General features: G+C 53.0%; 2 protein-coding genes and 1 long non-coding RNA gene across 4 annotated transcripts; all 3 read right to left on the minus strand.

The window, feature by feature from the left end:
- Nucleotides 1-2083: 2083 nt before the first annotated feature.
- LOC132245707 (hydra actinoporin-like toxin 3) lies at nt 2084-3565 on the minus strand. Its single transcript, XM_059718522.1, has 2 exons — nt 3339-3565; nt 2084-2777 (listed from the first exon to the last, which is right to left on the minus strand). Exons 1-2 carry the CDS (start codon nt 3440-3442, stop codon nt 2330-2332), a joined length of 552 nt encoding a protein of 183 aa, XP_059574505.1. The 5' UTR covers nt 3443-3565; the 3' UTR covers nt 2084-2329.
- A 7119-nt stretch (nt 3566-10684) lies between these two features.
- On the minus strand, nt 10685-14233 carry LOC132245708 (hydra actinoporin-like toxin 3). 2 transcript variants are annotated; one of them, XM_059718524.1, is made up of 3 exons: nt 14013-14233; nt 11249-11378; nt 10685-11099 (listed from the first exon to the last, which is right to left on the minus strand). In XM_059718524.1, the coding sequence occupies exons 1-3, from the start codon at nt 14114-14116 to the stop codon at nt 11067-11069; spliced, it is 267 nt and encodes an 88-aa protein (XP_059574507.1). In that variant the 5' UTR covers nt 14117-14233; the 3' UTR covers nt 10685-11066. The 2 variants fall into 2 exon arrangements, with proteins under 2 accessions (XP_059574507.1, XP_059574506.1); XM_059718523.1 differs by having other exon boundaries at nt 10685-11378; nt 14013-14227.
- Nucleotides 14234-21048: 6815 nt separating this feature from the next.
- Nucleotides 21049-24615, minus strand: LOC132245714 (uncharacterized). Its single transcript, XR_009457441.1, has 2 exons — nt 24405-24615; nt 21049-23067 (listed from the first exon to the last, which is right to left on the minus strand). It is a non-coding gene; the product is annotated as an uncharacterized LOC132245714 (long non-coding RNA).
- Between the last annotated feature and the right edge of the window lie 1232 nt (nt 24616-25847).

The raw sequence follows: 25847 nt of genomic DNA on the forward strand, positions 1-25847 counted from the left end.
GATTGGGCAGGTGTGCATTACAGAAAGAGGGGCAGGGTGAGTGATCAGGCATGTGAAGTTTGCAGCAGAGGGCGGGGGGGTCATGGGGTTCGGGGAGGGGGAATATTTGGCCACATGGTACAGTGGTTGGTATCCTCCACAAGATGTGCAGCCCCCGGCTGGATAAGCCAACAGGGTATGTGGCACCTGGAAGCTGGGGATCACGCAGTGCAGCCAGGGGATGGGGCTTTGCAGCCATGCCGTGCACTGTGGGGGCAGCGTCAGTACAGCACGTGGCCCCTGGAAGCTTAGAAGTCAGACCAGCCCATCTCATCCCACCAGGTGCACGCCCTGTCCTTGATTTGTTAATGCATGATCCCTGCATGGGGTGATGAGGCTTCGGCCCATGGCTCTGAATTGTCAGAATGGGCTTTTTAAATACCTGGCAGTCCCACCACGTGGGTGAAGTGTTGCAGTTTCACACGGTGCACCAATAGGAGAGGGAGACATGCATCTGTGGTTGAGCAGGCACTGTGAAGCTGTGGGAACGCCAGGAGAAGATCCAGGTAGAGAAGGGTCCTGGACGGGAGCCTGGATTGCTACAGCGCTGTGGAGAAAAGACCCACGGAGCCCCAGGGCAAGGCAGCATTTGCCAGCACCCCTGAACCTGGGCTGCCACAGAGGCCTGATGTACTACTGAGGCCAGCCCAAACTGTGCTGCACGTGGACAGGAGCGGCTCCTAAGGAGGCACAGCAAGACAGAGCTGTGTGCTGTGTGCAGCCAGACTGGGCACACATCCCAAAGCTGCAACAAAGAAAGGCATTACCACCTGTGTGGGGAGGAGGGACACCTCCTTTGGAAATGCCCACGGGCAAAGGAGTACGCAGGCAGGCAAGAGGAGGAGGCCAATTTCCAGTCCGCTACCTGTGAGCCAGAGGTCCAGGACAACAGAAACGGCGAGTGAGATGAGATGGAAGAGGAGGGACAGGAAGGGGAGCCAGGGGGAGAAAACTCCCCTGACCCAGAGCCCACGTCCTCCTCCCAGGAAGTGGAAGAGAGCATCACGGTGCTAAAGCAACTGAGAATGCAATAAAGTCATTGATAATCTGACAGTCCCAGCAAAGGACCACAGCAAAGAGGAAGGGGGAGCAACAGAAGAGAAAGGGAGTGATCCCTCAGGCTCAGGGGGAAAGCCGGGAAGGGGAGGAAAGGTAATGGGAAGGAAGGAAGGAAGGTATGGCTGGATCCTGGTGAGGGACAACAAGCAAAAGAGCAAACCAAGGGGAGAACACAGACCGTCCGAATGGGGCCTGCAATGAGACCAAAAGAGCTCCCCAGACATGAGAAACAAAACCCCCAGGACATGAGCACTAGAAAGCAAAGACTGAATCTGAGACAGAAAAGGAGGCTCCAGGTGCCCTTCGTCCTTACAGAGAAAGGGAATGGAAAGGATCAGCCTCGCTTCTGTAATGTAGTGTAAGAGGCCGAGTAGGACAAGGGAAAGGTGTGACAGGCTCTGGAGCAGCGAGCAGCAGACAGGACCGCGGGCTCCCTACTAGGACCACCAGCTCTCGGGTGCCGAAGGCTGGCTGCATGGAGCAGCCGTGTGGAGTTGGCCAGGGGACAGCGGAGCAGACAGGGTAGCAATACTGCTGAAAGCAGACAAGGGGTGCCACCTGCAGCACAACGAAACAGATGCATGTAGGTTGTCACAAGTCTGGCCAGCAGCAAATGGAACGGGCCGGCGAGTGTGCAGCCCGGCACGTTGAGTAATGTGAGCTGTTGCTTTGCCTCTGTGCTGCCTACTCGAGCCACCAACACGGCTCTTACCACTGTCGGCACGGGTTTGTTTCTAACGTGACGCACTTTGATAGAATAGACACTCCCCAACATCACCAGCCTCCTCGGGCGCTGACGTGGCAGGGCCGGTGAGAACATCAACGTGGCTCGCACTGCACAGCCCCAGGCCTTGGCTTACATTTGTAAAAAGGGGAACATATGACAGGAGGATCATGTCCTTGGACCCCATTTTGTTTTCCCCACCCATGCCTAGTGCGGCGCAGCTGATGTACAACAGATGCTAAAGAAGCAAGGGACACTAGATGACTGCCATAGGGGTTTTACTGAGATGGCGACACAACTTCCAGGTATTTGGAGCAGTTCATCCTTATCACAGCAGCTTCCACTCCCCTCTCAGTTCAGTCTGTAGCTGGCTTGGGCAGTCAGTTGGTGTGCAGGCGGTGGCAGGGTAGTGGTTCCTGGGGTGGATGTTCAGGGGTAGTTGTGTCATGCTCCAGACTGGCTGCGGAAGGGATCAGTATTCTTTATCCTGGGTCGGGGCCTGACAGTCTATTGGTCTATCTCAAAAGGGTGTGGAATATTATCAGTCTCAATCAGCACTCTTAGGATTGCCTTGGAGTCATTTGACATGGTAGCCTGAGCAGAAATATTCCTCGCAGTCACCTTCACAGTTTCATGGCACTGGCTAAGACTGACTTTCTGGATGGATGTGCTGTTCCTGAAAGAGTTTTTGATTATTCTGTAGTAAGCTGCCTCCATGCTGTCATAGAAATACTTATCATCAGTGATACTGAGAGCAAACTGGATGTTGTAAAGAACGTAGTCAAAGGGGTTGGAGAACACGAGAGCCAGTATAAAATCACCTGCCTCATATGCCAGGATCCCCACACTTCCACGAAGGCTGTATCTGGTCTTCACAAACACACAGTTTGCCGTGGAGCCTGGTGTGATCTTAAGAACAGGAGGAATGAGGCTGTGGCCACTGAAGCAATAATATCTGCAAGAAGAGAAGGAAGGAGGTGAGAAGTGTGGTGCTAATGATGCAACACTAAATACTTGAGAGAGCAGGGAGGTGGGAAGCAGCCAGTGCCCTAGCCATGCGGGCGTCACAAGGCTTAAACAGCCTGGAGTGCCCGGTTCACTCGAGTGGAAGTGCACCTGTCTGTACCCGCCGTGACTGGCTCCTTCGTCTCGGCGCCCCAGTCTGAAGAGAATGTGAGCAGAAGTTGCCGGGGCAGGAGGCACACAGCATGGGCTGGGGTGGAGCCATAGGGGACGCATAGGGGAGGCAGGGTGGGGCACATGTCCCCCCTGGACAGCTAGTAACCCCTCTCAAATTTTCTCTGCCAGCGACTGGCTGCTGAGGGACCCCCCCAAGTGGGTAGCTGGCTATTGGGGAACCCCATCCACCTGGTCACCAGCTGGCTGGCCTATGGGTGGAGCTGAGTGGTTGGACGCATGCAGGAGAGCTGCACTGTGGCACAGATTAGTCTACAGCGAGCCTGTGTGCAGAGGAAAAGACAGGAAGCAGCAGGGGAGAGGCAGCGGGGAGGTTTACCTTGGGGAGTGCAGAGTCAAGTTCTGTGTCTGGTTGATTATCTCGATTCCCACACACCGCCCCACATCAGTGGTTGCCACCAGACTCTGGATGGTGTCCGCCATTGAGCCCCAAACTGTCAGGAGGCTGGGTGCACAGCTGGCTGCTGTGAAGGGACCTTGCTGCTGGGGAGAGCCCTGCACTGCTGCAGTGGATGTCTGAGAAACTAAGAAGGAAAAGTTCTGAGAATGGGACATGCAAATGGCAATGGGAGGAGCTATTACCAGCCAATGGGAGTCCAAGATGATGCACACACTGTGTCTTTCTGCTCTGAGGCTTGAAAAGGCTTTGGGAAGGCTAGGAAATGACAGTCTGTGACTTAGAGGCGGGGCAAGGAAGTCTCTGTGTCTGGAGCCACAGGCTGTCATGAGGGCTCTCCCCCAGCTCACATTGCCTCCACACACAGTATAACTCAGGGCTTGAAACCCCCTGACCTGGTCAGAATTGCTGTTTGAAATCATGGAAAAGTATCAGGAAATTTCTCTGCTCCCTCCTCAATCCCTCTCCTACCAATTCCAAAGTCACTGGCAGCTGCAGGGACACCAGGATGACCAAATGCCAAGAGAACTTGGGGCCCAGGGCAAGTCATCCATGACAAGATACCTGCAAAAGGGGCAATTTAGGACAGAGTCATTGCTGTTCATGGCTGCATGGTAGGGATGGTTATCCTTCCCAGAAAGGCCATCCATCTCTCACTAGCTACCACTACTGCTGGGCAGGAGTGCGGCACTGGTCAGCATGGAGGCCCAGGAAGTTCAGCCTCCAAGTCCCAAGAGAAGCCTGGCAAGGAAGGCCGGAGCCCTGGTTTAGATTTTCTGTTAACTGACGGCCAGCGGCCCAGCATACGCCAGTCACTCCAGAAGCCGACCCCAGGGAAGGGGAAACGTGACCCCATAATAGAAAGGGGCATTGAGAGCTTGGCCCTACCCCAGTGGGGACCTATGCCATGGCGGCATGGCATTTGGCGAGCAGACAGGGTGAAGGGGAGGCAGAGCCCCGTGCCACTCGCCATTACACCCAGCAAGCCCGAGAGAGAGGGGTGTGTCATTTCCCGAGGGAACTCCCACTCTGCTCCAGAAACATCAAATCGTGGCAGGCGAGTCGTAGAGGCGATTCACCTCAGCCCTCACAGCCAGAGTATCCCACAGGCCTCAGCTGGGGAAAAGAAGGAAAAACTTCATTACCGTCCATGTCTCCAGAGTCTGAAATAGACTCCCCCCAGAAGTGGTGCAAGCACCTACTCTGGATAAGTTCAAGGAGCGCCTGGTTGCTCACCTTGCTGGGGTTATCTGACCGCAGCTGATTTCCTGCCCTTTGGGCAGAGGGCTGAACCCGATGATCTCGCGAGGTCCCTTCCAGCCCTAACATCTATGAAATCTAGGAAAAAAGTTTGTATCACTTTAGGGTTCTTCTTCCCTGCCTCCAAGTTCCTTCTTCCTGCAGAGACTATAGAATGGATTCTCCTTGCTGGGCATGCCAACGTGTGCATTTACTGAGCAGTAAGTTACTGCACAATAAGTTACTTTGCAGGAAGCGGTTTTTAGGCTGGCATCGACATGTGCAGGCATTATAGCGCAGTAATGCTCTAGGCAGGAAAGAGTGCCAGGGTTAAATAACCCCAGCTGAGTGCCTGTCTAATCTCTTCTTGGACACCTCCAAGGTAGGGGAAAGCACCATCTCCCTAGGAAACCCATTGCATATTTTGGCAACCCTCACCATAAAGAATTCCTTCCTGATGTCCAATCTAAATCTACTCTCCTTTAGTTTGTGGCTGTTGTTTCCAGTAACCCCGAGGGGCGCCCTGGTAAACAGTGTCCCGTATTCCCTGCTAACCCCCGTGATGAATTTGTAGACAGTTACAAGACCACCTCTCAGCCTTCTCTCGTGGAGGCTGAAGAGATTCAGGTCCCTCAGTCTGTCTTCATAGGATCTTACCTGCAGGCCCTCAATCATGTGAGTAGCCTCACAAGGTTATCCACATCCCTCTTGAAGTGCAGCACCTAAAACTAGACGCAGTACTCCAACTGCGGTGTGACCAATGCCGCAGAGAGGGGAAGTATCACCTCCCTAGACCTGTTCGTGATGCACCTACTAATGGAAGAAACAGTGCGGTTGGCCTTAGTTACTACCTTTTCACATTGGCGACTCCTATTCATTTTTGCACCGACTACGACTGCGAGATGCCTTTCCACTGCCGTGGTACTCAGACTGGTACTTCCCAGTCTATAGGTGTATTGGAGATTCTTTCTTCCCAGGTGCAGCACCTTGCACTTATCTTTGTTAAGTGGCATCCTCCCACTTCCCCAGTCTATCCAAATCCCCCTGGATTTGTTCACTGCCCTCCAGTGTGTTAACTGTACCCCATAGTATGGTGTTGTCTATGAATTTGGACAGAGTGCTTTCAACCCCCTCATCGAAATCACCGATGAAGATATTGAACAGCACTGGTCCAAGGACAAAGCCTTGGGGGACACCACTGCCCACATCTCTCCAGGGAGAAAGCGACTCATGCACCCTAGGTTACCCTGCCCCTTCTTCCTTCTCCTATGTACTTAAAGAAGGACCTTTTGTTACCCTTCATCTTCATTGCCAACTTAAGTTCAGTGTCTGCTTTGGCCTTCCTCACTGCTTCCCTGCAAGTGTGAGCCAGGCAGGAATACTCCTCCTAGGTGGCCGCTCGCTGCTTCCACAACCTGTAGGCCTCTTTTTTCCTCTGAAGGCTCTCCTGGATTTCCCTGCTCAGCCAAGAAGGTTTTTTGGCTCTCTTGCCTCCCTTTGTGTGAAGTGGGATGGTGCCCCTCTGTGCCTGCAGGATCAGTCCCTTGAGGAAGTCCCACCCTTCTAGGACTCCCAACTCACAGATGTGACTACCCCTCAGTCCCACTCTAACTCATCTCCTGAGCTCATTGAAGCTGGCCTTCCAGAAGTCTAGTGCTTCCGCCCTCCTAGTTGTTTTTCCCACCTTTTGCTGGAGAGTGAATCCTGTCAATTGGTGGTCACTGTTCCCTAGGTGACCTTGTACCTGCAGATCACCCACCAAGTCCACCCCTGTGTCCAGCACCAAGTCAAGTACGGCTTTTCCCCTAGTGGGACTGCAAACCTCTTGTGCGAGGTGCAGGTCCTGTATGCAGGGTAGCAACCTACGTGAACGGGCAGACCTGGCCGACTGCTCTTCCCAGCAGATGTCTGGGTAATTGAGGTCACCCATGACCACTCAGTCCTTTGAGCGCGCTGTCCCTGAGAGCTGTTTTGAGACTTCTAGTTGTAACTCCTCCTCCTGGCATGGGGGTCTGTAGTAGACCCCACTACCAAGTCCCCTTCACCCCTACCCACTTGTAATCTGACCCACAGGACTTTGGTCTGTGTGCCCTGATGTATAGAGCAATGCCCCTCCCCACCTTTTCCCCCAACCTATCCTGCCTGTATAGCCTGTAGCCCTCAATGCCCACTGCCCAGTGGTGGGAAGGGTCCCGCCAGGTGTCTGTTGGTCCAACCAGATTGAAATCTTTGTCTGCAAGCAGGAGTGCAAGTTCCTCCTGCTTGTTCCCCATATTTCTAGCATTAGTGTAGAGACACCTAAGCCCCCCAGTAGGTGCCCTTAGTCCTCCCCTATCCTGATGCCTAGTGTGAAAAATACTGCCTGGGTACGCTGCATACTGCATGTGTGCGCTCGTCTGGACGCGCCCTCTGAGACCTCATCCGTGCAGACATGACAACAGCAGTGTCCAGCAAGCCGTGCTGCTGCCTGCCTGTGCAATGCGTTGTGCGGGCTCAGTGCTGGCCTCAGCCCCCGAGGAAGGGGAGGGAAGGGGAGGGGAGGGGAGGCAGCTCAAAGTTAAGCTGCAGCCGACTTAGACTCATCAGCTGTGTTTCCAACCAGGATCCAGGCGCTGCCTTTTGCAGGTGCGCTCCCCGGCGGGTGTGCTGTGCTGGGGACTGGATAAGTGCCAGCTTGGGCAGGGCAGGGCAGGGCCGAACTTCTTGTAGTGCATGAAATGGTGTGATTTCCAGTAAATGCAGTGAAAACTCAGACCCTGCCTTCCTGCCAGGCACCAGCATTTTACTTTCAGATTCATTACTGGTTATCTATATGCAGCAAAGTGTATTCAGTCAACAGAGCAGAGCGGAGACTTCTTTAGGGGCGGTAGTGGTGCTGGGTTCTCTAGGAGGAGAGGAGATAGATGACACCCTTTAATAGAAATTACCTGGAAAACATCTCAGAGCCCAAACAGTAAAGCAGCATCCAGGGAGTGACAGAGGAGCCAGCTTGGCAGGGGCTGCCTGAAGGGACATTGCCCTTATGGGGAAGCTGCCGAGCATTGCATCGGAAACCCCAGGTACTCTGTTTGTGGAAGTCACCTCCTCCTCTCAGCAAATGCAAAGTCCTCTGCCTGGAGTCACGGGGTGCTGGGGCCTGAGCGACCATGTCAGGCGCTCCTTTATTAAATCCAAAAGCCAGGAGCAGTTAGGCAGTCACCTTACAATTAAAGGGTTGAGCTGTACATGAGACGGCCTGCTGCCAGCACACACGAAGGATTGCGCCCAGGCTGCAGTTACCACGAGGACCGTTAGATTAGAAGAGGTGCTCCTGGGCAGGTGTGGGAGATGGCTCAGCTGCCGTATGCTCACTGGCTTTAGCAGATCTAGCTGACCCTTGCCAAGCACCTCTCACTTTCCCCCAGAACAGAAGCTTCCCCTGCTTTCCTTGGTGTCCCTTGGACTAGTTTTGGTGGCTTTCCTGGACTTTGTTTCCTGGACTTCTAGATATTGTCTACCACCTTTCCTCCTGCTTTAACATGTCTGCCTTCCTTTGCCTAAACCGTAGCACCTTCCACCCTAACTCTCCAACCATCTCTCTCTGTCTTTCCTTCTCTTTCATTAACCTGTGTTATTCCGGATATTTGCTCCCTGTGTGGATGGAAGAATACCTGACCCAACACATCATTTCGCATCTCAGAGATGTCCAGCTGGAGGCTTGCGGGTTGCACGCGGCCTGTGAGGGGTTAACGCGTGCCCCTGGGTTCTGACTCAGTGGCCACTTCCCCCACTGTTTCAGCTGGAAGAGCCACCAGTCTCCAGGATGTCCCCTCCTTGCTCCAGCTGCCACTTCTGGCCTTCATGCCAGGGGGCAACACCGTGTGGGAGTGACAGGAGCTGTGGGTGAGTGCAGGGCTGGGCCGTGCAGGCAGGGGTATCACTTCTACACCTGATAGCACGAAAGGGGGATTGGGCAGGTGTGCATTACAGAAAGAGGGGCAGGGTGAGTGATCAGGCATGTGAAGTTTGCAGCAGAGGGCGGGGGGGTCATGGGGTTCGGGGAGGGGGAATATTTGGCCACATGGTACAGTGGTTGGTATCCTCCACAAGATGTGCAGCCCCCGGCTGGATAAGCCAACAGGGTATGTGGCACCTGGAAGCTGGGGATCACGCAGTGCAGCCAGGGGATGGGGCTTTGCAGCCATGCCGTGCACTGTGGGGGCAGCGTCAGTACAGCACGTGGCCCCTGGAAGCTTAGAAGTCAGACCAGCCCATCTCATCCCACCAGGTGCACGCCCTGTCCTTGATTTGTTAATGCATGATCCCTGCATGGGGTGATGAGGCTTCGGCCCATGGCTCTGAATTGTCAGAATGGGCTTTTTAAATACCTGGCAGTCCCACCACGTGGGTGAAGTGTTGCAGTTTCACACGGTGCACCAATAGGAGAGGGAGACATGCATCTGTGGTTGAGCAGGCACTGTGAAGCTGTGGGAACGCCAGGAGAAGATCCAGGTAGAGAAGGGTCCTGGACGGGAGCCTGGATTGCTACAGCGCTGTGGAGAAAAGACCCACGGAGCCCCAGGGCAAGGCAGCATTTGCCAGCACCCCTGAACCTGGGCTGCCACAGAGGCCTGATGTACTACTGAGGCCAGCCCAAACTGTGCTGCACGTGGACAGGAGCGGCTCCTAAGGAGGCACAGCAAGACAGAGCTGTGTGCTGTGTGCAGCCAGACTGGGCACACATCCCAAAGCTGCAACAAAGAAAGGCATTACCACCTGTGTGGGGAGGAGGGACACCTCCTTTGGAAATGCCCACGGGCAAAGGAGTACGCAGGCAGGCAAGAGGAGGAGGCCAATTTCCAGTCCGCTACCTGTGAGCCAGAGGTCCAGGACAACAGAAACGGCGAGTGAGATGAGATGGAAGAGGAGGGACAGGAAGGGGAGCCAGGGGGAGAAAACTCCCCTGACCCAGAGCCCACGTCCTCCTCCCAGGAAGTGGAAGAGAGCATCACGGTGCTAAAGCAACTGAGAATGCAATAAAGTCATTGATAATCTGACAGTCCCAGCAAAGGACCACAGCAAAGAGGAAGGGGGAGCAACAGAAGAGAAAGGGAGTGATCCCTCAGGCTCAGGGGGAAAGCCGGGAAGGGGAGGAAAGGTAATGGGAAGGAAGGAAGGAAGGTATGGCTGGATCCTGGTGAGGGACAACAAGCAAAAGAGCAAACCAAGGGGAGAACACAGACCGTCCGAATGGGGCCTGCAATGAGACCAAAAGAGCTCCCCAGACATGAGAAACAAAACCCCCAGGACATGAGCACTAGAAAGCAAAGACTGAATCTGAGACAGAAAAGGAGGCTCCAGGTGCCCTTCGTCCTTACAGAGAAAGGGAATGGAAAGGATCAGCCTCGCTTCTGTAATGTAGTGTAAGAGGCCGAGTAGGACAAGGGAAAGGTGTGACAGGCTCTGGAGCAGCGAGCAGCAGACAGGACCGCGGGCTCCCTACTAGGACCACCAGCTCTCGGGTGCCGAAGGCTGGCTGCATGGAGCAGCCGTGTGGAGTTGGCCAGGGGACAGCGGAGCAGACAGGGTAGCAATACTGCTGAAAGCAGACAAGGGGTGCCACCTGCAGCACAACGAAACAGATGCATGTAGGTTGTCACAAGTCTGGCCAGCAGCAAATGGAACGGGCCGGCGAGTGTGCAGCCCGGCACGTTGAGTAATGTGAGCTGTTGCTTTGCCTCTGTGCTGCCTACTCGAGCCACCAACACGGCTCTTACCACTGTCGGCACGGGTTTGTTTCTAACGTGACGCACTTTGATAGAATAGACACTCCCCAACATCACCAGCCTCCTCGGGCGCTGACGTGGCAGGGCCGGTGAGAACATCAACGTGGCTCGCACTGCACAGCCCCAGGCCTTGGCTTACATTTGTAAAAAGGGGAACATATGACAGGAGGATCATGTCCTTGGACCCCATTTTGTTTTCCCCACCCATGCCTAGTGCGGCGCAGCTGATGTACAACAGATGCTAAAGAAGCAAGGGACACTAGATGACTGCCATAGGGGTTTTACTGAGATGGCGACACAACTTCCAGGTATTTGGAGCAGTTCATCCTTATCACAGCAGCTTCCACTCCCCTCTCAGTTCAGTCTGTAGCTGGCTTGGGCAGTCAGTTGGTGTGCAGGCGGTGGCAGGGTAGTGGTTCCTGGGGTGGATGTTCAGGGGTAGTTGTGTCATGCTCCAGACTGGCTGCGGAAGGGATCAGTATTCTTTATCCTGGGTCGGGGCCTGACAGTCTATTGGTCTATCTCAAAAGGGTGTGGAATATTATCAGTCTCAATCAGCACTCTTAGGATTGCCTTGGAGTCATTTGACATGGTAGCCTGAGCAGAAATATTCCTCGCAGTCACCTTCACAGTTTCATGGCACTGGCTAAGACTGACTTTCTGGATGGATGTGCTGTTCCTGAAAGAGTTTTTGATTATTCTGTAGTAAGCTGCCTCCATGCTGTCATAGAAATACTTATCATCAGTGATACTGAGAGCAAACTGGATGTTGTAAAGAACGTAGTCAAAGGGGTTGGAGAACACGAGAGCCAGTATAAAATCACCTGCCTCATATGCCAGGATCCCCACACTTCCACGAAGGCTGTATCTGGTCTTCACAAACACACAGTTTGCCGTGGAGCCTGGTGTGATCTTAAGAACAGGAGGAATGAGGCTGTGGCCACTGAAGCAATAATATCTGCAAGAAGAGAAGGAAGGAGGTGAGAAGTGTGGTGCTAATGATGCAACACTAAATACTTGAGAGAGCAGGGAGGTGGGAAGCAGCCAGTGCCCTAGCCATGCGGGCGTCACAAGGCTTAAACAGCCTGGAGTGCCCGGTTCACTCGAGTGGAAGTGCACCTGTCTGTACCCGCCGTGACTGGCTCCTTCGTCTCGGCGCCCCTTGCAGACGAGGAGAAATCAGCCACGTCTGCAGGGGGAACTTGTGTCTGCCTTGCTAACCCGTGCTTCTTCTCACCCATAGACAGCCAAGTGCCTTCGCACAAGCACGTGCCACATGGCTCTGTGGTGGAAATGTATTTCCCACTGCGCATCTAAATGGCACTTTTCTTGGCCAAGTGACTGGTATTTTTGCTACTGACACACAATTAGCAAATCTCTTACTCCTGTACTGTGGACGAGTAAGCATGCGTGTCATAGGTGCCAACTTTTATTTTTGCTGTGGAGGAGGGGTGCGGTGCTAAGAAGATGGACATGTGGCCAGTTATGCATTTCGGGGGCAGCCCTCTTCCTGAGGGGTAAGGGGCTTTAGACCCCACGTACTCAGCTCCTCTGAGCCCATACATTAAGCATGAGCAGGAGGATCCACACACGGTGGACAGCTACACAGCTACATATGAGCACCCATTTGGATGTATAACTGTCAAGTCCCAAACATGTGTGTGCTCAGAAACCCAGGACTAGTGCGTGTTACCTGGGGTAGGGTGGCACCCTGTGTTTTAATCTTAAAATCTAAGCAATTCGAGCCCCCAGGACCTGGAGGTTTAGGTTCTGGACTTCTCCCATTTGAACCTGCATCTCTCTGACATCCAAGCCCAGGGCTCTAAGTAGCACAGGGGCATTAACCCTGGCTTAATCCTCTCCATTATTTCTTTTGCAATTGAAACACTGCCCATTGCATTTAATTTAACATTATATTTTATGGAAGGCAGCACAGAAGCTGTTGTCTCCATGGGAGCACGTATCCAAAATAGAAACCTTCTGGGCCAACAGCCACTCCTCTGAGCCACACACCTCTCACTTGTGCTTTTCTTCCTTGCCCCACACAAGAAGGGTTTTAATAATGTCTGACCCGTGGTGCAGCTGTTAGAGCACTATGCTAGGCAGTCAGACAGATGCCAGTCCAAAACTTTTTTGGGGCAAGGTGCACAACCCTGGCCCCTGGTCCCGTGGCAGCACCTAAACCACTGAGCTGTTTAGGGCTAAAATGTGACAGGAGCCTCTTCTTCGCACTAGAATTGTTTCTCCGGTTGTTTCTTATGTTTGAGTACATGCGCATGGAGCCTCGTACCTGCCTGGCTAGGGTCTAACCCTACTGCGTGTGCTCAGTCTACCTGTGCGCACTTATGTAGTCACCCTAGCGAGGTGGCCGGACAGCTGTCATTTAGATGTGCAAAGGCCAACAGAATTGTGCCAAGTGTGAATAAATGATCAGACAGACCCAGGCTGTTCGACAGACAGAGTTCAAGGCATCAGACATCCAGGCCCCAGCCGTGCATTCACTACAGATAAATCAGCACAATACAAGACGGTCAGACGGTGACCAGCCTGGAGCGTGGTCTGTGGCAGTTACATCTGCATCGTCTCTGCTCCAAACTGTGAACTCGGATGGACATCTGACTGACTTCCACCAGAGGGGACACTCCAGGCTGTATCTTAGCCAACTGAAAAGACATATACACTTGCTTTTGCCTCATCTGCACCTTCTTTCTGGACACAGATTTCATAAGAGGAGGCAGGTTAGAAATGTACCCTATAGACTAACTGACTCAGAGTTGCATCCGATTCTGTGAGCAAGATCTCACTTCCTTAGATTCCACGAAAGGTCCCTCAGACTAGATTTCCTAAGAGAAACTTGTCTTCCCAAAGGAGAGTTTAATATGAGTAAAAGGCATCCTGAGAGCAGACAGCGCTGGGTGAGTGTCGATGCTTGGTCCTGGCTCCAGCTCACGAGTCAACTCTGCTTGTTTGGGGTTGCCTGCCGGGGGGTTGGGAACGGCTGCCTGAAATAACCACAGTAATGAACTTCAACTAGAGGACTCTTGGCAAACGAATGGAGTATTTAGTGCTTGTGGTGCACGGTGTGCGATTAGTCTGCTTGTTTCCAGGGCGGTGAGTCTGTTCTCTGACTGGTTAAGTATAGGCTTTTAACCACAAAAGAAGAGAGCTACAGAAGGCAGAGAAAACAGAATCTGCCCTCTTTGATTTCTAATAGCCAGACTTGCAAGGCTTTTCCAGTCTGAGGAGAACGTGAGCAGAAGTTGCCGGGACAGGAGGCACACAGCATGGGCTGGGGTGGAGCCATAGGGGACGCATAGGGGAGGCAGGGTGGGGCACATGCCCCCCCTGGACAGCTAGTAACCCCTCTCAAATTTTCTCTGCCAGCGACTGGCTGCTGAGGGACCCCCCCAAGTGGGTAGCTGGCTATTGGGGAACCCCATCCGCCTGGTCACCAGCTGGCTGGCCTATGGGTGGAGCCGAGTGGTTGGGCGCATGCAGGAGAGCTGCACTGTGGCACAGATTAGTCTACAACGAGCCTGTGTGCAGAGGACAAGACAGGAAGCAGCAGGGGAGAGGCAGCGGGGAGGTTTACCTTGGGGAGTGCAGAGTCAAGTTCTGTGTCTGGTTGATTATCTCGATTCCCACACACCGCCCCACATCAGTGGTTGCCACCAGACTCTGGATGGTGTCCGCCATTGAGCCCCAAACTGTCAGGAGGCTGGGTGCACAGCTGGCTGCTGTAAAGGGACCTTGCTGCTGGGGAGAGCCCTGCACTGCTGCAGTGGATGTCTGAGAAACTAAGAAGGAAATGTTCTGGTAATGGGACATGCAAATGGCAATGGGAGGAGCTATTACCAGCCAATGGGAGTCCAAGATGATGCACACACTGTGTCTTTCTGCTCTGAGGCTTGAAAAGGCTTTGGGAAGGCTAGGAAATGACAGTCTGTGACTTAGAGGCGGGGCAAGGAAGTCTCTGTGTCTGGAGCCACAGGCTGTCATGAGGGCTCTCCCCCAGCTCACATTGCCTCCACACACAGTATAACTCAGGGCTTGAAACCCCCTGACCTGGTCAGAATTGCTGTTTGAAATCATGGAAAAGTATCAGGAAATTTCTCTGCTCCCTCCTCAATCCCTCTCCTACCAATTCCAAAGTCACTGGCAGCTGCAGGGACACCAGGATGACCAAATGCCAAGAGAACTTGGGGCCCAGGGCAAGTCATCCATGACAAGATACCTGCAAAAGGGGCAATTTAGGACAGAGTCATTGCTGTTCATGGCTGCATGGTAGGGATGGTTATCCTTCCCAGAAAGGCCATCCATCTCTCACTAGCTACCACTACTGCTGGGCAGGAGTGCGGCACTGGTCAGCATGGAAGCCCAGGAAGTTCAGCCTCCAAGTCCCAAGAGAAGCCTGGCAAGGAAGGCCGGAGCCCTGGTTTAGATTTTCTGTTAACTGACGGCCCAGCATACGCCAGTCACTCCAGAAGCCGACCCCAGGGAAGGGGAAACGTGACCCCATAATAGAAAGGGGCATTGAGAGCTTGGCCCTACCCCAGTGGGGACCTATGCCATGGCGGCATGGCATTTGGTGAGCGGACAGGGTGAAGGGGAGGCAGAGCCCCGTGCCACTCGCCATTACACCCAGCAAGCCCGAGAGAGAGGGGTGTGTCATTTCCCGAGGGAACTCCCACTCTGCTCCAGAAACATCAAATCGTGGCAGGCGAGTCGTAGAGGCGATTCACCTCAGCCCTCACAGCCAGAGTATCCCACAGGCCTCAGCTGGGGAAAAGAAGGAAAAACTTCATTACCGTCCATGTCTCCAGAGTCTGAAATAGACTCCCCCCAGAAGTGCTGCAAGCACCTACTCTGGATAAGTTCAAGGAGCGCCTGGTTGCTCACCTTGCTGGGGTTATCTGACCGCAGCTGATTTCCTGCCCTTTGGGCAGAGGGCTGAACCCGATGATCTCGCGAGGTCCCTTCCAGCCCTAACATCTATGAAATCTAGGAAAAAAGTTTGTATCACTTTAGGGTTCTTCTTCCCTGCCTCCAAGTTCCTTCTTCCTGCAGAGACTATAGAATGGATTCTCCTTGCTGGGCATGCCAACGTGTGCATTTACTGAGCAGTAAGTTACTGCACAATAAGTTACTTTGCAGGAAGCGGTTTTTAGGCTGGCATCGACATGTGCAGGCATTATAGCGCAGTAATGCTCTAGGCAGGAAAGAGTGCCAGGGTTAAATAACCCCAGCTGAGTGCCTGTCTAATCTCTTCTTGGACACCTCCAAGGTAGGGGAAAGCACCATCTCCCTAGGAAACCCATTGCATATTTTGGCAACCCTCACCATAAAGAATTCCTTCCTGATGTCCAATCTAAATCTACTCTCCTTTAGTTTGTGGCTGTTGTTTCCAGTAACCCCGAGGGGCGCCCTGGTAAACAGTGTCCCGTATTCCCTGCTAACCCCCGTGATGAATTTGTAGACAGTTACAAGACCACCTCTCAGCCTTCTCTCGTGGAGGCTGAAGAGATTCAGGTCCCTCAGTCTGTCTTCATAGGATCTTACCTGCAGGCCCTCAATCATGTGAGTAGCCTCACAAGGTTATCCACATCCCTCTTGAAGTGCAGCACCTAAAACTAGACGCAGTACTCCAACTGCGGTGTGACCAATGCCGCAGAGAGGGGAAGTATCACCTCCCTAGACCTGTTCGTGATGCACCTACTAATGGAAGAAACAGTGCGGTTGGCCTTAGTTACTACCTTTTCACATTGGCGACTCCTATTCATTTTTGCACCGACTACGACTGCGAGATGCCTTTCCACTGCCGTGGTACTCAGACTGGTACTTCCCAGTCTATAGGTGTATTGGAGATTCTTTCTTCCCAGGTGCAGCACCTTGCACTTATCTTTGTTAAGTGGCATCCTCCCACTTCCCCAGTCTATCCAAATCCCCCTGGATTTGTTCACTGCCCTCCAGTGTGTTAACTGTACCCCATAGTATGGTGTTGTCTATGAATTTGGACAGAGTGCTTTCAACCCCCTCATCGAAATCACCGATGAAGATATTGAACAGCACTGGTCCAAGGACAAAGCCTTGGGGGACACCACTGCCCACATCTCTCCAGGGAGAAAGCGACTCATGCACCCTAGGTTACCCTGCCCCTTCTTCCTTCTCCTATGTACTTAAAGAAGGACCTTTTGTTACCCTTCATCTTCATTGCCAACTTAAGTTCAGTGTCTGCTTTGGCCTTCCTCACTGCTTCCCTGCAAGTGTGAGCCAGGCAGGAATACTCCTCCTAGGTGGCCGCTCGCTGCTTCCACAACCTGTAGGCCTCTTTTTTCCTCTGAAGGCTCTCCTGGATTTCCCTGCTCAGCCAAGAAGGTTTTTTGGCTCTCTTGCCTCCCTTTGTGTGAAGTGGGATGGTGCCCCTCTGTGCCTGCAGGATCAGTCCCTTGAGGAAGTCCCACCCTTCTAGGACTCCCAACTCACAGATGTGACTACCCCTCAGTCCCACTCTAACTCATCTCCTGAGCTCATTGAAGCTGGCCTTCCAGAAGTCTAGTGCTTCCGCCCTCCTAGTTGTTTTTCCCACCTTTTGCTGGAGAGTGAATCCTGTCAATTGGTGGTCACTGTTCCCTAGGTGACCTTGTACCTGCAGATCACCCACCAAGTCCACCCCTGTGTCCAGCACCAAGTCAAGTACGGCTTTTCCCCTAGTGGGACTGCAAACCTCCTGTGTGAGGTGCAGGTCCTGTATGCAGGGTAGCAACCTACATGAACGGGCAGACCTGGCCGACTGCTGATGTCTGGGTAATTGAGGTCACCCATGACCACTCAGTCCTTTGAGCGCGCTGCCCCTGAGAGCTGTTTTGAGACTTCTAGTTGTAACTCCTCCTCCTGGCGTGGGGGTCTGTAGTAGACCCCACTACCAAGTCCCCTTCACCCCTACCCACTTGTAATCTGACCCATAGGACTTTGGTCTGTGTGCCCTGATGTATAGAGCAATGCCCCTCCCCACCTTTTCCCCCAACCTATCCTGCCTGTATAGCCTGTAGCCCTCAATGCCCACTGCCCAGTGGTGGGAAGGGTCCCGCCAGGTGTCTGTTGGTCCAACCAGATTGAAATCTTTGTCTGCAAGCAGGAGTGCAAGTTCCTCCTGCTTGTTCCCCATATTTCTAGCATTAGTGTAGAGACACCTAAGCCCCCCATTAGGTGCCCTTAGTCCTCCCCTATCCTGATGCCTAGTGTCAAAAATACTGCCTGGGTACGCTGCATACTGCACGTGTGTGCTCGTCTGGACGCACCCTCTGAGAACTCATCCGTGCAGACATGACAACAGCAGCGTCCAGGAAGCCGTGCTGCTGCCTGCCTGTGCAATGCGTTGTGCGGGCTCAGTGCTGGCCTCAGCCCCCGAGGAAGGGGAGGGGAGGGGAGGGGAGGCCGCACAAAGTTAAGCTGCAGCCGACTTAGACTCATCAGCTGTGTTTCCAACCAGGATCCAGGCGCTGCCTTTTGCAGGTGTGCTCCCCGGCGGGTGTGCTGTGCTGGGGACTGGATAAGTGCCAGCTTGGGCAGGGCAGGGCAGGGCCGAACTTCTTGTAGTGCATGAAATGGTGTGATTTCCAGTAAATGCAGTGAAAACTCGGACCCTGCCTTCCTGCCAGGCACCAGCATTTTACTTTCGGATTCATTACTGGTTATCTATATGCAGCAAAGTGTATTCAGTCAACAGAGCAGAGCGGGGACTTCTTTAGGGGCGGTAGTGGTGCTGGGTTCTCTAGGAGGAGAGGAGATAGATGACACCCTTTAATAGAAATTACCTGGAAAACATCTCAGAGCCCAAACAGTAAAGCAGCATCCAGGGAGTGACAGAGGAGCCAGCTTGGCAGGGGCTGCCTGAAGGGACATTGCCCTTATGGGGAAGCTGCCGAGCATTGCATCGGAAACCCCAGGTACTCTGTTTGTGGAAGTCACCTCCTCCTCTCAGCAAATGCAAAGTCCTCTGCCTGGAGTCACGGGGTGCTGGGGCCTGAGCGACCATGTCAGGCGCTCCTTTATTAAATCCAAAAGCCAGGAGCAGTTAGGCAGTCACCTTACAATTAAAGGGTTGAGCTGTACATGAGACGGCCTGCTGCCAGCACACACGAAGGATTGCGCCCAGGCTGCAGTTACCACGAGGACCGTTAGATTAGAAGAGGTGCTCCTGGGCAGGTGTGGGAGACGGCTCAGCTGCCGTATGCTCACTGGCTTTAGCAGATCTAGCTGACCCTTGCCAAGCACCTCTCACTTTCCCCCAGAACAGAAGCTTCCCCTGCTTTCCTTGGTGTCCCTTGGGCTAGTTTTGGTGGCTTTCCTGGACTTTGTTTCCTGGACTTCTAGATATTGTCTACCACCTTTCCTCCTGCTTTAACATGTCTGCCTTCCTTTGCCTAAACCGTAGCACCTTCCACCCTAACTCTCCAACCATCTCTCTCTGTCTTTCCTTCTCTTTCATTAACCTGTGTTATTCTGGATATTTGCTCCCTGTGTGGATGGAAGAATACCTGACCCAACACATCATTTCGCATCTCAGAGATGTCCAGCTGGAGGCTTGTGGGTTGCACGCGGCGTGTGAGGGGTTAATGCATGCCCCTGGGTTCTGACTCAGTGGCCACTTCCCCCACTGTTTCAGCTGGAAGAGCCACCAGTCTCCAGGATGTCCCCTCCTTGCTCCAGCTGCCACTTCTGGCCTTCATGCCAGGGGGCAACACCGTGTGGGAGTGACAGGAGCTGTGGGTGAGTGCAGGGCTGGGCCGTGCAGGCAGGGGTATCACTTCTACGCCTGATAGCACGAAAGGGGGATTGGGCAGGTGTGCATTACAGAAAGAGGGGCAGGGTGAGTGATCAGGCACCTTGATTTGTTAATGCATGATCCCTGCATGGGGTGATGAGGCTTTGGCCCATGGCCCTGAATTGTCAGAATGGGCTTTTTAAATACCTGGCAGTCCCACCACGCGGGTTAAGTGTTGCAGTTTCACACGGTGCACCAATAGGAGAGGGAGACATGCATCTGTGGTTGAGCAGGCACTGTGAAGCTGTGGGAACGCCAGGAGAAGATCCAGGTAGAGAAGGGTCCTGGACGGGAGCCTGGATTGCTACAGCGCTGTGGAGAAAAGACCCACGGAGCCCCAGGGCAAGGCAGCATTTGCCAGCACCCCTGAACCTGGGCTGCCACAGAGGCCTGATGTACTACTGAGGCCAGCCCAAACTGTGCTGCACGTGGACAGGAGCGGCTCCTAAGGAGGCACAGCAAGACAGAGCTGTGTGCTGTGTGCAGCCAGACTGGGCACACATCCCAAAGCTGCAACAAAGAAAGGCATTGCCACCTGTGTGGGGAGGAGGGACACCTCCTTTGGAAATGCTCGTGGGCAAAGGAGTACGCAGGCAGGCAAGAGGAGGAGGCCAATTTCCAGTCCGCTACCTGTGAGCCAGAGGTCCAGGACAACAGAAACGGCGAGTGAGATGAGATGGAAGAGGAGGGACAGGAAGGGGAGCCAGGGGGAGAAAACTCCCCTGACCCAGAGCCCACGTCCTCCTCCCAGGAAGTGGAAGAGAGCATCACGGTGCTAAAGCAACTGAGAATGCAATAAAGTCATTGATAATCTGACAGTCCCAGCAAAGGACCACAGCAAAGAGGAAGGGGGAGCAACAGAAGAGAAAGGGAGTGATCCCTCAGGCTCAGGGGGAAAGCCGGGAAGGGGAGGAAAGGTAATGGGAAGGAAGGAAGGTATGGCTGGATCCTGGTGAGGGACAACAAGCAAAAGAGCAAACCAAGGGGAGAACACAGACCGTCCGAATGGGGCCTGCAATGAGACCAAAAGAGCTCCCCAGACATGAGAAACAAAACCCCCGGACATGAGCGCTAGAAAGCAAAGACTGAATCTGAGACAGAAAAGGAGGCTCCAGGTACCCTTCGTCCTTACAGAGAAAGGGAATGGAAAGGATCAGCCTCGCTTCTGTAATGTAATGTAAGAGGCCGAGTAGGACAAGGGAAAGGTGTGACAGGCTCTGGAGCAGCGAGCAGCAGACAGGACCGCGGGCTCCCTACTAGGACCACCAGCTCTCGGGTGCCGAAGGCTGGCTGCATGGAGCAGCCGTGTGGAGTTGGCCAGGGGACAGCGGAGCAGACAGGGTAGCAATACTGCTGAAAGCAGACAAGGGGTGCCACCTGCAGCACAACGAAACAGATGCATGTAGGTTGTCACAAGTCTGGCCAGCAGCAAATGGAACGGGCCGGCGAGTGTGCAGCCCGGCACGTTGAGTAATGTGAGCTGTTGCTTTGCCTCTGTGCTGCCTACTCGAGCCACCAACACGGCTCTTACCACTGTCGGCACGGGTTTGTTTCTAACGTGACGCACTTTGATAGAATAGACACTCCCCAACATCACCAGCCTCCTCGGGCGCTGACGCGGCAGGGCCGGTGAGAACATCAACGTGGCTCGCACTGCACAGCCCCAGGCCTTGGCTTACATTTGTAAAAAGGGGAACATATGACAGGAGGATCATGTCCTTGGACCCCATTTTGTTTTCCCCACCCATGCCTAGTGCGGCGCAGCTGATGTACAACAGATGCTAAAGAAGCAAGGGACACTAGATGACTGCCATAGGGGTTTTACTGAGATGGCGACACAACTTCCAGGTATTTGGAGCAGTTCATCCTTATCACAGCAGCTTCCTCTCCCCTCTCAGTTCAGTCCATAGCTGGCTTGGGCAGTCAGTTGGTGTGCAGGCGGTGGCAGGGTAGTGGTTCCTGGGGTGGATGTTCAGGGGTAGTTGTGTCATGCTCCAGACTGGCTGCGGAAGGGATCAGTATTCTTTATCCTGGGTCAGGGCCTGATAGTCTATTGGTCCATCTTGTGGCAACCGGGTACAGGCCGCTGGGCTGTGGCCGAGAGCCCAGAACGGCAGGTGGGTACTTTTGACCGATGGAGCGGAATTAGGCACGGAAGCGTATTGGTTAAACTAAGATGGTTTTACTTACACTGTTGATGTATGCAGCGTAGGAAGAAAGTTAACTTTAGTTACAGTTGTGAACGAGATGATAGCTCTAGAGAACGAGATGAGATGTCTGTGAACAACTTAACGAGCATGCAGGGCATGGGGTCCGTCGGGACAGTCGGTGATGGGGAGTTGTTGGTGGGTGATCAGTCCACCAAGTTCACTCCGAGATGTACGCGGAGTTCTCCGACATGGGTGGAAACTGCTCTAACTTTTATACGGCTAGCGAGCCAATTGCTAGTCGCCAAGTATGAATAATTTGGAACTGGCCAATGGTGGTGTGCGTGTTTGTATAAAGTTGGTGGGAACTTTTTACTGCACCGAGGTTTTCCACTGTAGCGGAAAATTCCACCGTGCCGAGAAATTTTACTGTGGCGGGGAATTCCACTGTTCCATAGGCATTTAACTACTGGGTTCTGACACATCTCCAAAGGGTGTGGAGTATTATCAGTCTCAATCAGCACTCTTAGGATTGCCTTGGAGTCATTTGACATGGTAGCCTGAGCAGAAATATTCCTCGCAGTCACCTTCACAGTTTCATGGCACTGGCTAAGACTGACTTTCTGGAGGGATGTGCTGTTCCTGGAAGATTTGCTTATTATTCTGGAGTAAGCTGCCTCCATGCTGTCATAGAAATACTTATCATCAGTGATACCGAGAGCAAACTGCATGTTGTAAAGAACGTAGTCAAAGGGGTTGGAGAACACGAGAGCCAATGTACAATCACCTGCCTCATATGCCAGGATCCCCACACTTCCACGAAGGCTGTATCTGGTCTTCATAAACACACAGTTTGCCGTGGAGCCTGGTGTGATCTTAAGAACAGGAGGAATGAGGCTGTGGCCACTGAAGCAATAATATCTGCAAGAAGAGATGACTGATGGCTGATGTACAACAGATGCTTAAGAAGCAAGGGACACTAGATGACTGCCATAGAGGGATTACTGAGATGGCGACACAACTTCCAGGTATTTGGAGCAGTGCATCCTTATCACAGCAGCTTCCTCTCCCCTCTCAGTTCAGTCCATAGCTGGCTTGGGCAGTCAGTTGGTGTGCAGGCGGTGGCAGGGTAGTGGTTCCTGGGGTGGATGTTCAGGGGTAGTTGTGTCATGCTCCAGGCTGGCTGCGGAAGGGATCAGTATTCTTTACCCCGGGTCGGGGCCTGACAGTCTATGGTTTCTACTCGGAAGGGCGTGCAGTATTGTTCTCCTCAACGAGCACTCTTATGATGGACTTATTATCATCTGACATGGCAGGCTGAACACAAATATTCCCTGCAGTCACCTTGATAGGTTCACATCTCTCACTAAGCTTAACTTTCTGGAGGGATGTGCTGTTGCTGGAGGAGTTTTTCATTACTGAGAAGTAAAGTGTCTCAATGTTTTCACTGGTATACTTATTTGTAGTGACAGTTACACCCAGCTCTCTTGTAAAGAAGTTTGTCAAAGGGGTTGGAGAATAAGATGGCTATTGTGAAATCATCCACCTCATATGCCAGGATCCCCACACTTCCACGAAGGCTGTATTCGGTCTTCACAAACACACAGTTTGCCGTGGAGCCTGGTGTGATCTTAAGAACAGGAGGAATGACGTCGTGGCCACTGAAGCAAAAATATCTGCAAGAAGAGAAGGAAGGAGGTGAGAAGTGTGGTGCTAATGATGCAACACTAAATACTTGAGAGAGCAGGGAGGTGGGAAGCAGCCGGTGCCCTAGCCATGCGGGCGTCACAAGGCTTAAACAGCCTGGAGTGCCCGGTTCACTCGAGTGGAAGTGCATGTGTCTGTACCCGCCGTGACTGGCTCCTTCGTCTCGGCGCCCCTTGCAGACAAGGAGAAATCAGCCACGTCTGCAGGGGGAACTTGTGTCTGCCTTGCTAACCCATGCTTCTTCCCACCCATAGACAGCCCGAGTGCCTTCGCACAAGCACGTGCCACATGGCTCTGTGGTGGAAATGTATTTCCCACTGCGCATCTAAATGGCACTTTTCTTGGCCAAGTGACTGGTATTTTTGGTACTTACTAGGCCTTTGAGAAGCAGCTAGTATTCGGTTCAGATTCAGATTTGGCCAGTTCAGGGGACAGTGATTTGATTCGGTGATTCAAATCACTGTCCCGATTCGATTCGGCCTAATCTGATTCTGAGATTCAGGTAAAAAAGGTAAAGAAGACATTTACACTTCCTCTTCACCGTGTTCTTATTTAACACCGATTTCATAAGAGAAGGCAGGCTAGAAATGTACTGTACAGACTAACTGAATCACAGTTGTACAAGCTTCTCTGAGCAAGATCGCACTTCATCAGAGGCTGTGAAAGGTCCCTCAGGCTAGATTTCCGAACAGACACTGTTTTTACTCCTATTAAACTCTCCTGTGGAAATACAAGTTTCTGTTAGGGACCTTTCATAGCATTCAGGCACAAACACCCTTCATCAGGCATTGGAGAAAAGATTGTAAAAGGTCTCTGGGTCTGGTCCTGGCTCCAGCTCACGAGTCAACTCTGGTTGCGTGGGGGTGCCTGCCGGGGGTTGGGAACGGCTGCCTGATAGAACCGCAGTAATGAACTTCAGCTAGGGGACTCTTGGTAAACGAATGGAATATTTTTAAAGTATTTGTGGTGCACGGTGTGTGATTAGTCCTCTTATGCCCACGGCAGTGAGTCTGTTCTCTGATTAGTTAAATATAAGCTTAACCACAAAAGACGAGAGCTACAGAGGCCACAGAAAACAGAATTGCTCTCTTTGATTTCTAATAGCCAGGCTTGCAAGGCTTTTCCAGTCTGAGGAGAACCTGAGCAGAAGTCTCTGGGGCGGGAGGTAGACTGCGTGGACTGCGGTGGAGCCGAGTGGTTGGACGCATGCAGGAGAGCTGCACTGTGGCACAGAGAAGTCTACAGCGAGCCCGTGTGCAGAGGACAAGACAGGAAGCAGCAGGGGAGAGGCAGCGGGGAGGTTTACCTTGGGGAGTGGAGAGTCAGATTCTCTGTCTGGTTGATTATCTCGATTCCCACACACCGCACAACATCTGTGGTTACCACCAGACTCTGGATGGTGTCTGCCATTGAGCCCCAAACTGTCAGGAGGCTGGGTGCACAGCTGGCTGCTGTGAAGGGACCTTGCTGCTGGGGAGAGCCCTGCACCGCTGCAGTGATGTCTGAGAAACTGAGAAGGAAACACTCTGGCAATGGGACATGCAGATGACAATGGGAGGAGCTATTACCAGCCAATGGGAGTCCAAGATGATGCACACAATGTTTCTTTCTGCTCCGAGGCTTCAACAGGCTTTGGGAAGGCTAGGAAATGACCGTCTGTGACTTAGAGGCAGGGCAAGGGAAGTGTCTGGAGCCACAGGCTCTCATGAGGGCTCTCCCCCAGCTCACATTGCCTCCACACACAGTATAACTCAGGGCTTGAAACCCCCTGACCTGGTTCCAAAGTCACTGGCAGCTGCAGGGACACCAGGGTGAGCAACATCCGAGAGAACTTGGGGCCCAGGGCGAGGCGCCCATAGCAAGATGCCTGCAGAAGGGGCACGTTAGGGCAGTCACGGCCGTTCATGGCTGCAAGGCAGGATGGTTATTCTTCCCAGATAGGCCATCCATCTATCACTACCTATTTATCTGTCTATCCTCAGCCAGATAGTACATGAGGTCAGCTCAGTCTTTTTAGGTAACACCCCAAAGCAATGGTCAGCGATTTGGCTGCAGGGCACATATGGGGACAATGCCACAGGCTTCACTGAACTTCAGACACCGCTGATGGGGACCTACCAGGCAGGATCAGCACTTCATAATCCATCTACCTGATCCTTTGTCAGGCTAGATGTTTCCATCATTTTCCCCCCCTTATTTACTTCTAATTTCCCTGTGTAAGCTGCTATGGGCAGATCACAGCGATATGTTCGGTTAGGGTAGCAGGGCTGACCAGTTTTACTTGTGCTGCTGGCTTTGGCCAAGGACCCACTGCTCAGGGCCCTTTCCCTGCTGCAGCCAGGCTAGTAGATCATACCTGGAGGCCACCCTGGGTTTGTCAGCAATGCAAAAGAAACAAGAGAAGTTAAACACAAACTATCACTTCGCTGTCTTCCAGCAGCTCTCCCAGGCTTCACCTGCCGGTTGCCTCTTATCTTTCCGAGGCTTTGCAGAGCCTGCCCGCTTCCACTTGCGCGCCAAAGCAAACATCGAGCAAGCAACCGAAGAGAAGAGAGCCCTGCTCTGGGCTCTCCCCGGGGCTGATTAAGCCCTGCTAACCCCAGGCTCCAGGCAGCCTGCTCCCCAGCCAGGCACTGGCTCTTGAAGATGCTTTCAGTGTCTTTTATGCTTCCCCACACCTGTGTTGGCACCCCTGGATGACTCACTACATCCCAGGACCCGGTTCCCCAACCTTTGGTGAGTTCTCCCA

The sequence above is a fragment of the Alligator mississippiensis genome, chromosome 15 (assembly GCF_030867095.1).
Source record: "Alligator mississippiensis isolate rAllMis1 chromosome 15, rAllMis1, whole genome shotgun sequence".
Taxonomy (NCBI): Eukaryota; Metazoa; Chordata; order Crocodylia; family Alligatoridae; genus Alligator; species Alligator mississippiensis.